Source organism: Sitophilus oryzae, unplaced genomic scaffold, assembly GCF_002938485.1.
Source record: "Sitophilus oryzae breed Bouriz unplaced genomic scaffold, Soryzae_2.0 scaffold_1060_pilon_pilon, whole genome shotgun sequence".
Taxonomy (NCBI): Eukaryota; Metazoa; Arthropoda; class Insecta; order Coleoptera; family Curculionidae; genus Sitophilus; species Sitophilus oryzae.
This window is the reverse complement of record NW_022145683.1, coordinates 623022-634702: the sequence shown is the minus strand read 5'-3', so window position 1 is coordinate 634702 and position 11681 is coordinate 623022. Positions and strand designations below refer to the sequence as shown.

At 32.7% G+C, this 11681-nt stretch overlaps 1 protein-coding gene across 1 annotated transcript; it reads right to left on the bottom strand.

Annotated features, from left to right (window-relative positions):
* Nucleotides 1-248: 248 nt before the first annotated feature.
* Nucleotides 249-7322, bottom strand: LOC115877187. The gene is made up of 7 exons (XM_030893350.1): nucleotides 7163-7322; nucleotides 6871-7099; nucleotides 4061-4252; nucleotides 3813-4002; nucleotides 3610-3749; nucleotides 593-755; nucleotides 249-532 (listed from the first exon to the last, which is right to left on the bottom strand). Exons 1-7 carry the CDS (start codon nucleotides 7264-7266, stop codon nucleotides 366-368), a joined length of 1185 nt encoding a protein of 394 aa, XP_030749210.1. The 5' UTR covers nucleotides 7267-7322; the 3' UTR covers nucleotides 249-365.
* Nucleotides 7323-11681: the final 4359 nt, after the last annotated feature.

The following is an 11681-nucleotide window of genomic DNA, read 5'->3' as shown; positions in this document are numbered from 1 at the left end:
ATCGTAAACTAAAAAGTATAAAGTGTAATTGAAACCACTAATTTATTCCACTAATTTTGAGGTTCTGAATTAAGCTTAACGCCTCTTCAAAAAAGTCTAATACAACTTTCGCATATCAGCCGGGGAGATAATATTTGACCTTTTCAAAATATACATGGTATATAGTAAAAAGGTGGAAACGACACGTCTTTACCGATTTATACACTGTGCACAAAACCAATTAAAACAAAAAATAATCTAAAATAAACAACAAACTTTGTATCAACTCGAAAAATGTGGAACAAAACTGACAAGAGTCTCAATACGGTTACCATGACGTCGCTTCTGTCTCTTTCATAAACGAATATTAAAAGTGTATTAAATACCTACAATCCTTCTTTAGTTTTATTTTTATTCAACGGATTGAACGGTACCTGGGACCAGCTCGCTATTACAAGTTCTTCAAGTTTACTACAGTTTTCTACTATATCCTGAAACGGGTAGATTCTTTCTAGATTTTCTATAACGTGATCTTTCCTAGGAGGTGGTTTTCCTTAAAAAAAAATTATAATATTAATAAAAAATGATTATCGCATTATAGCAAATCGTTTACTTTGCAATACACAGGATCCTACACGAAGTTTCTTCAGGTTTCTCGAGTTGGGTGCTTTGAGAAAATCCCAAAATGCCGTGATATCAGTTATATTACAATAGCAGTCACGAAAATTCAATTCCTCAAACTGCACGTCCTTCACGTTCCTAGTCATGTAGATTTTCTAAAATAATATATACAGGGCGAGTCAACGATAATTGCGAAAGTAAAACGAAAATTAACATTGCCATGTTTATTTTCGCAATTACGGAAAAACGTTAAATAGAAATTTTTTTAAGGGTTTAATATTAAGATACACAATTTTAACTTATTTTAGAGTATACAGGGTGCTTCAAAAAAGTGTGGGCGACATAATATACAGGGTAAGTCTTCTACGACGTTCTCTATGGGTATCTCGGAAACTGCTGGTGATAGAGAGTCGGTTAAATGGGGAAAGAATTGCAGTTTTGTGGGGACATAAATATGCGCCATTCAGATTTTTGAAAAAGTCCATGGCTTACTAGATATTTCGAAAAAAAAAACAAATTTCGGCTATTTTAAAAATGGTCCCTGATTTCATTATAATCTATTTTAGTCAAAAAGTTTTCAGATAAAAGTTGTAGATAATCACATCCTTAATGAGATTGAGTTGTCCTTTTTTTTCTAAAGCCTGTCATTTTTGACATATGACACAAACTTATGTTTTTTTTTTAAATGGAAACCACAGTTGGCCATAACTTCATAAAAAGCGCCATTTTTTAACTATTTCAGCGATATAAGCTATAATATGCTTTTTTAGAAAAATTACTGAGTTATAGCCAATTCTTATCTTACTTCAATTTCACTTAGTTGGTATGGTATTCCATATTCTGTTATTTAATTAATTATTATATTATTATATATTATTCTTATTCTGTTATTTAATTAATTATTATAATTTATAACTTATAAAAAGACAGAATATTTTATTAAACGGTTCTTTACAATTTACATTAAACAAACTAAAAGTTAAAAAAATAATTATCACTACATACACTTTAAGTTATATTAGAAAATGTTCACAAAATATACCGCATAAAAAAATCGAAAATGAAAAAAAAACCTCTTCCTATCCCTGAGTTTGAATAACTATAATATGAATAATTTTTAACATTTCTTTCATTTAGGGGGGGGGGGGAAGAGTCAAAATGAAAGTCATGTTGGAACCACTCTATTGCAGTCTCTAAATTTAACTTTTCTAACATGTTTTAAAAACCGTTCTCTAAAAGCCGTATCTAACGTATCTTCGAAAATGTATAGCCAAGAACACGCTTTTCTTCATTTGAAAAATTCATATTTACAATTTTTTGTTATTTTAATTTACAAGTTTGGATGTGACAGTTTGGCATTTCTGAAGGACGGTCCACACTTGCTATATAACACCGCTCTATAGCAAAGTTATATAACATGTTACATATTTTTAGTCATATTTAGCAAATTCCGCTGCTATATAACTTGCTAGATGTTATCCATTTGTAGTCGGTAAAGATCAAAAGATGTTGCTCAACACTGCTATTGTAACATGAAACAATGCGTCCAGACTGGCTAAATTTCTAGTTTAGCCGTTCATATTTTTTTGTTTATTTACTGGTCAATAATACCGTATGATCGAAAAAAAAACTGACTGCGTCCAGTCGGCCTCCCGTCCAGTTGGCTTGAACATGACGATCGATGACATTCCCAATATAATTTTTCATATAAAATGACAGCGATCTTCATTTCATAGCCATCGCTGACGCCATTTTTTTTCGATCGTATGGTTCTTATATATAGAGAAAGATAGTAAAAAGCTTGAACTTATAGTAAAGTAAAACTTTTTATTACTTTCTCTATGTTCTTATATTGTTAATGGAGTAGAGCCAAGAGCAGACTTGTCAACTAATTAAGTTGTAGAAGGGTTGTAGGTATAGAGATCATACAGTGTTATGGGATATCCGTAGTCCCTCATTTAAAGTGAAATAAAAAAAAGCATGATGCATGGTTAAAAATTGCAAAAAGTGTGTATTTGGAAAGATAAAAAGTTGAGAAAAAAAATGCGTTATCTAGTAGGGCAGTTCCAGAGGGAACAAAAGAAATGCAAATCAGGTACTGGTTTAGACGAAGTGGATAATTTAAAATGGTTTGCTTTTAAGTTATATCAATGTTTTTAAAAGACAGAAACACACCACGAGAAACAGCCGAGGCAGGTATTGAAAAGGTAAGCTAATTGAGTTCAACTACATATAGATCTATCTTGTAGGCTAGGGCGGACTCAAAACCGCTTTTTTTCTAGCCTTTCTTTCTCTTTCTTTAAAAATAATTCCGCACGCCGCTGCTGCTAGCAGAACCTCTTTCTCGCCAAAATGATTCATGATTACGAAAACTATAATGTGGTCGGCTCCCGGTTTTTTAGCATGTGATATGGAACTTGTTAAATAGCAATGTTATATAACATGTTAATAAAATGTGGACCCTCCTTGAGAGCAACGACTATTGAACTTGTTTCCATGGCTAATTAAGTGAAATTGTTTAAAAATGATAAGAATTGTTTATAACTCAGTAATTTTTCGAAAAAAAAAAATATATTATAGCTTATATCGCTGAAAAGCTTAGAAAATTATGCTTTTTATGAAGTCATGGTCAACTATGGTTTCCATTTAAAAAAACATAAGTTTGTGTAATATATCCAAAATGACAGGCTTTAGAAAAAAACGGAGAACGCAATCTCATTAAGGATGTGATTATCTACAACTTTTATCTGAAAACTTTTTGTCTAAAATAGATTATAATGGAATTAGGGACCATTTTTAAAATAGCCGAAATTTGATTTTTTTTCGAAATATCTAGTAAGTCATGAACTTTTTCAAAAATCTGAAAGTCGTATATTTATGACCCCACAAAACTGCAATTCCTTCCCCATTTAACCGACTCTCTATCTCCAGTAGTTTTCGAGATACCCATAGAGAACATAGAAAACTCACCTTGTATAGTTAGGTATATTCTTTATAATCTGTGCTCACCTCAGCGGCTTTCACATCGTATGGCAGATCTCTATAAGTTCGTCTCCTAAGTGCGTTCCATGCTTTCTCGAGTCGAGTCTCGCAAGGACCCAATAATGAAATATCTTCTAAAAGAACTATCTTTTCTGGGGGACACTTTACTAAAAATATTACGGAATTTAGGAATTCAATACATTATAAACTCTTTTATATCTGTACATTACCATACACTTTAAAACTTGACAGAGACCCAAAAATATTACATTCATAAACTTTAGCCATACCGACAGGTTCAAAGTCAAAGTCATTATATATATTTATTTTTATTACTAATGTGTTTAAAGAGTTTAAGTTACAGAGAATCCGGTCATAGCATGTCTCTAATGTCCCGTTATGTCCCTCTAAACCAACGATCTAAAATTATGGTGATGTGTTAATAGATTTATCAGGAGGAAGATAAAAAACAAATTACCCATAGTTCTGTTAAAGCATGCAGTTTTTTAAACATCCCATACAAATTTGCATGATCTTCAGAGCTCAATATATGTTTAGCTTGGACAATTCTAAGACAAAATCTCTTCAAGAGGAACATATGATTCTCTACTGAAGAACTTTTAATATACATATCGTCATCCAATAATACACAAACTGCTAATGCTCTAAGCTAAAATATTGTCGTAATTATGAGTTATGAGATAATAAAATAGAAATTTATATATATATGTCATAGCATAGTGTATTCCGGCTATTCATGAAGAGCCTAGTCACTTAATGAAAAAAAAAATAACCTAATAACATAACTAAACTACTAAGGGCGCAAACATAGTGAGACATCTCGATGCGATGCTCGCCAAGATGCTGGCCGTGCTGCTCGCCAGGATGCTAGCCGCGATCCATCCTATACGCGCACTGTTTTAAAACGGCGAGTAAGTGCGCGTAGGATGCATCGCGACTATCGTACAAACATAGTGCGGGGCATTTCATCTCGACGCGATGCGCGCCATTCACCTCGCCATCCGGCGATGCTGAATCAAACATGTACAAATTTATGCGTCAAAACATACCGGAGCCTCACACCTCGCCACGCACCTATATGTTCAGCGCGATGCCTCCTAGGAAACAAAATTTTTATTTTTTAAAATTTACATTTGATTGGTCGGTTTAGGATCACAATTCGTTGAGCATATGTCGAACTAGAGTCGGGTGGAATAAAATATTTACAATACTAGTATTTAATTTATCACCAACAATGTAATCACCTTGATTCTAGAGAGTCCGGCAATAGTGCGTCAGGCATGCATCTGCAGCTCCTTTATTAAAAAAACTTTTTTGTAGTCCAGACATAAAGTATGTATTAGGATGTATTTGAGGAAATTATTTGAACTTAATTAAAAAATTTAAAGGGTGGCTCAAAAAAGTGTGAGTGGATCGCGAATATTTTTTTAAATAGAACACCTATACACAGAGTGGCGCAACTCATTCGCCTCGGTTGATTATACGAAAACGGAAATATGTAGAAACAAAATATTTTATGGGCTTATGTGGGAAGACCATGTGTATAATTTAAAATTATTTTGAAATGTACAGGGTATGTCAGAACTAAGATTTACACCAAAGTTATATTTTTTCTTATGGAACACCCGGTATTTTATTTCATATTTGGATCCTTGGACACAAAATAAGGCCTTTATTATAAGGGTTATTATATATTAATATGTTTACAAGCTTTGGTTTTTGAGATATTTGAAGATATATAAATATGCATGCTACAATGGAATAGATTATCAACACCCTGTGCATTACTTTTTAGAATTAATTATTGTGCTGAGTTTAAAGATAGAGAAATAAACTTTACTGAAAAATTGTATTGCTCCCTTAAATTTATACAGGGGTACCAAAAATTGATGATTTATTTTAAATATTTATTTTACATAAAAACCTTTTGTTATTTCAAATGCGACAACCTGTATTTTTTAAAATAAATCGAAACAGATTCAAATGCTCTTTCAAACTATTATTAGGGTATCCTATACCTATCTAGCTCAGATTTTGAGTAAAGAGCAATTTTTCAATAAAATGGCAACAAAGAGGACTGATGTCGTCATGGCAAGTTTCTAATGACAGTAGCTATTTTCAAAATCGAAATTAGTTTATGGACTTTATTTATTTATAGCAAGTACTTTAATCGCTAGTTGATTAAAAAAAAGTATAACATTAATATTGCAAATTATATTTTATCCTCTTATAGTATATATATGTCTTTTTAATTTTTTTATGATGTAACGAGCACTTTGTTTCGTCGAAATGTTTCGTCGAAATGCTTGTTTCGTCGACTTGTTGAAATGTTTCGTCGACTTGTTTCGTCGAAATGCTTGAATCCATTTTTGCTTTTGATCAAATCGGTGTGAGAAACTATGAAGCTATAAAATGTTGTTTCGGGAAAGTTGAATATCAGGGAAAGTTGAGTTATTGAATGTATGTAATTGCACCCAACAACGCCCTAAGTACGCTCTCCTTTACGCATTAACATTTTTTCGGCAATTTTATTAACATTTGAAATTGTCACGACCACAGCACGACGCCTAGTTCGAATTCTTTTTAATTTATTTTTAATTACCCGAAACAGCGTTACATCACACAAACCTCGTACCTGAGTGTTTTATCTCTTTTTTGTCTCAATAACTGCACTAGCAAAAAACTAAAATACTTAAATATAAAGAAGTGTCTAGCCCTAGCAGTCAACTATTAAGCTTGACCAATCAGGTTGGTTAGCGTGGTTATGTGGAGTGTGTTAATTCATTTATGTTTGTCAAAAACCCTAACGTGATTGGTCGGGCTTAATAGTTGCCTGCTAGGGCTAGACACAAGTAAATATAACCAAACCAAACCACGATTTCAATATTATTCTATGCGATCAACATGACGGCGACGTGAAATAGGTAGGGATAATATCTGATTTTTGCCGTTGTAGCGCTGCGAACTGAATTTGTTGAAATCAACTGAAATGCAACAAGGGCCTATACTAATTAATTAATATCTGCTTTATATAAACTGGTGTTTAATAAAACGGCGATGGTAAATGCTTCAGTATGCCTACGCGCACCTATTCGCCGTTTTAAAACAGTGCGCGTAGGATGCATCGCGGCTACCATCCTGGCCAGCATCTTGGCGAGAATCGCATCGAGATGCCTCACTATGTTTGTGCCCTAACCTAACCGACGCTTCATGAAGTGACCTAGGATCTTCATGAAAAGACGGAATACACGTGACTACGATACATACATTCCCATAAAATTTCATATCTTCTGCGAGTAAACTTAAGTTAGTCTCCAAGGCATATAGTTCTTCCAATTTAGGTAAAAGGCTCAGTAAATTTCTTAAATCATCTCTCGGTACCCAATAAAGATTATTTATGTTTAAAGACCTGATATGATCATACTGCACTTTTTCTTTAATGAATTTAACGAAATCGACCTGCACAAACGTGTAGTTTCCTTGCACGTCAAACTTCCTTAAAACAAAAACACGTTCAATGTATAAAGAGGAGTTAATCCATCAACTGTTAGAATCATACTTTACTATATTTTCGTCTGTTAGCAAATACTCAAACTCGTTAAAAGCTTCACAAAAATTTATTAAATCAGTTGTCGAGAGATATTTAAAAATTTTAGTCCACATCTCTATAGGAAGGTGAATAATTTTCGTCTTTATATAGTATATAACACCAAATGTGACTTTGATATATAAAATTTTCTTTTTCTGAAATAAAAATATTTTGAAATTACAAAAATCAGTCGTTATTTTTGTTATTACAGCGTTTTCAGATGGAGCGGAGCGTCCGCGACTTCGAGCAAGTACCATGAGTTTATAGCTTTGTCCCGGTTCTTGTTATTACCGATTCTGAACCGTCCTAGACCTGTGATGCGTATGCGCAGAAGGAAATATGAAGACATTATTTCATTTGCGCATGCGCTGCAGAGCTCTAGGACGGTTCAGAATCGGTAATAACAAGAACCCGAAAAAAGCTTATATGAACGATTTCACATGGGTCGCGTACGCTCCGTCCGGATGAGCTATATCAAAGAATATTATAGTTTTAAGAACTCTCGTGTGGAAGCTTTAGTGATTTGTCATACGGTGGCGCTTTTGAACATAATCGAAGCCTGAAAATGCTAATATTTTAAATTTTGAGGACTACGCGCGGCGATATTTCGTACGGTGTTGCCAAACATATTTTATTTCTTGATATTTAAAGAAATATGTATTGATTATATATTTCGTATATTCGATAGTACATGAGGCATCCTAAGGCTATGAAAAAAAACGTAGCTATGAAAATAAAATTTTAGATTTTTAATTTTTTTTGTACCTTCTAATAAAATTACTTCTATTCAATAAAAAATTAACTAGTATGATTATGTGTTATCTGTGCTAGTATTAGGAAACTGGAGTAAATACGGAGAATATTAATTGTTCTCCAAGATGAGCACTACTAAGTAATTTTTAAAATTCGACCCATAAGGGGGGTGTAATTAGATAAAGGGATGTAATTATACAAAAAAAAAATCTGTACCTACTAGGAGTATGAACTTTTGCACAGATGTGGCGCATTTGAACATTAATAAGCGATTTTTGGAAATGTATAGCCTAAGGGTAGTGAAACTGGGGGTGAAATTTTGTACAAAAAGTGTTAGTTCTAGGAGTATGAAATTTTGTACAGAGTTTCCTTAAGTGACGAAAGTGATTACCTAGAAGCTAATTTTTGACATTCATCCCTTAGAAATAAGGGATGAAAATTTGTACAAAAGGTTAAAATCGGTTTTAGAAGTATGAATTTTGCAGACGTTCCTTATGTAACGTAATTTAGCATTAAGAAGCAATTTTGGAAATTCGCCCCTAAGGGTGTGAAATGAGGGGTTGAACTTTCTGGAACAATAAATTCTGTTCAAGGAATATGAGAATTTGCACAGAGGTTCCTTATGTAGCGTAATTGAATAATTAGAGTGATTTTTGGAATTCATTCCTTAAGGGGGTAAAACTAGGGGTGAAAATTTGTATAATTTTTTATGTAAAATCCGTTCTAGGACTAGGAGTATGAAATTCTGTTCAGAGGTCCCTTAAATGATGAAAGTGAGTACCTAGAAGCGAATTTTAGGCATGCATCCCCTAAAAAATAAGGGATGAAAATTTGTACAAAAATTTTGTTAAAATCGGTTTTAGAAGTATGAATTTTGCAGACGTTCCTTATGTAACGTAATTTAGCACTAAGAAGCAATTTTTGGAAATTCGCCCTCTAAGGGTGTGAAATGAAGGGTTGAACGTTCTGGAACAATAAATTCTGTTCAAGGAATATGAGAATTTGTACAGAGGTTCCTTATGTAGCGTAATTGAATAATTAGAGTGATTTTTGGAATTCATTCCTTAAGGGGGTAAAACTATGGTGAAAATTTGTATAATTTTTTATGTAAAATCCGTTCTAGAACTAGGAGTATGAAATTCTGTTCAGAGGTCCCTTAAATGATGAAAGTGAGTACCTAGAAGCGAATTTTAGGCATGCATCCCCTAAAAAATAAGGGATGAAAATTTGTACAAAAATTTGTTAAAATCGGTTTTAGAAGTATGAATTTTGCAGACGTTCCTTATGTAACGTAATTTAGCACTAAGAAGCAATTTTTGGAAATTCGCCCTCTAAGGGTGTGAAATGAGGGGTTGAACGTTCTGGAACAATAAATTCTGTTCAAGGAATATGAGAATTTGCACAGAGGTTCCTTATGTAGCGTAATTGAATAATTAGAGCGATTTTGGAATTCATTCCTTAAGGGGGTAAAACTAGGGGTGAAAATCTGTATAATTTTTTATGTAAAATCCGTTCTAGGACTAGGAGTATGAAATTCTGTTCAGAGGGCCCTTAAATGATGAAAGTGAGTACCTAGAAGCGAATTTTAGGCATGCATCCCCTGAAAAATAAGGGATGAAAATTTGTACAAAAATTTGTTAAAATCGGTTGTAGAAGTATGAATTTTGCAGACGTTCCTTATGTAACGTAATTTAGCACTAAGAAGCAATTTTTGGAAATTCGCCCTCTAAGGGTGTGAAATGAGGGGTTGAACGTTCTGGAACAATAAATTCTGTTCAAGGAATATGAGAATTTGCACAGAGGTTCCTTATGTAGCGTAATTGAATAATTAGAGTGATTTTTGGAATTCGTTCCTAAGGGGTAAAACTAGGGGTGAAAATTTGTATAATTTTTTATGTAAAATCCGTTCTAGGACTAGGAGTATGAAATTCTGTTCAGAGGTCCCTTAAATGATGAAAGTGAGTACCTAGAAGCGAATTTTAGGCATGCATCCCCTAAAAAATAAGGGATGAAAATTTGTACAAAAATTTGTTAAAATCGGTTGTAGAAGTATGAACTGTGCAGACGTTCCTTATGTAACGTAATTTAGCACTAAGAAGCAATTTTTGGAAATTCGCCCTCTAAGGGTGTGAAATGAAGGGTTGAACGTTCTGGAACAATAAATTCTGTTCAAGGAATATGATGATGATTATATATGATGATTTGCACAGAGGTTTATTATGTAGCGTAATTGAATAATTAGAGCGATTTTTGGAATTCATTCCTTAAGGGGTAAAACTAAGGGTAAAAATTTGTATAATTTTTATGTAAAACTGTTCTAGGACTAGGAGTATGCAATTTTGTACAGAGGTCCCTTAAGTGATGAAAGTGTGTACCCAGAAGAAAATTTTGGACATGCACCTCCTAAAAATAAGCACTCCCTATAAAACAATTAAAATAAAAAATTTGTCTAAAAAATAAAAAAAAAAAAGTTGGGGTGGGCCACTCTTATCACTTAGGGGTATAAAAATAGATAACAACCTAGGAATAGGTTGTGACCAAACCAAACCAAACCAGACCTACTGAATATACATATAAAATTTTATCAAAATCGGTCTAGCCGTTTCGGAGATGGTAACAAAAATAAAAAAACAACCCCTATTAAAATATAGGGATGATGGTGGAACGGTGAAAATTTAGGGTTATTTGTATTTATTAATGCCAACTAAAATAAAAACATTTTTTCTTTTCAAAAAAATAAAAAATGAGGGTGGGCTACCATTACCACATAAGGGTATAAAAAGATAACAACCTATTCTTAGACGTACTGAATATACATATAAAATTTTATCAAAATCGGTCAAAGCCGTTTCACGGATGGTAACAAAAATTAAAAACAACCCCTATTAAAAAATAGGGGGGGATGATGGTAGAACGGTGAAAATTTTGGGTTCTTTGTATTTTTTAATGCAAAATAAAAAAATAAAAATATATATTTTTTCAAAATATAAAAAATGGGAATGGGCTACCCTTATCACTTAAGGGTATAAAAAATAGATAACAAACTATTTTCAGACCTACTCAATATACATAATAAAATTTCATCAAAATCGGCAAAACCGTTTCGGAAATGGTAACAAGAAACTTAAAAAAAAACCCTATTAAAAATAGGGGATGATGGTAGAACGGTGAAAATTTTAGAGTTGTTTGTATTTTTTAAGGCCAAATAAAAAAATATTTTTTTCAAAAATAAAAATTAGGGTAGGCTACCCTCTCGGCTACCCTTATCACTTAAGGGTATAAGAATAGATAACAACCTATTCTTAGACGTACTGAATATACATACATATAAAATTTTATCAAAATCGGTCAATCGGAGATGGTAACAAAAAACTTAAAAAAAAACAACCCCTATTAAAAAATAGGGGATGATGGTAGAACGGTGAAAATTTAGGATTGTTTGTATTTTTTAATGCCAAATAAAAAAATTAAAATAATTTTTTTTCAAAAATAAAAAATGGGGTGGCTACCCTTACCACTTAAGGGTATAAAAAATAGATAACAAACTATTTTCAGACCTACACAATATACATAATAAAATGTCATCAAAATCGGCCAAGCTGTTTCGGAGATGGTATCAAAAAACAACCCCTATTAGAAAATAGGGGATGATGGTAAAACGGTGAAAATTTAGAGTTGTTTTTGTATTTTTAAGGCCAAATAAAAAATATTTTTTTCCAAAAAATAAAAATGAGGG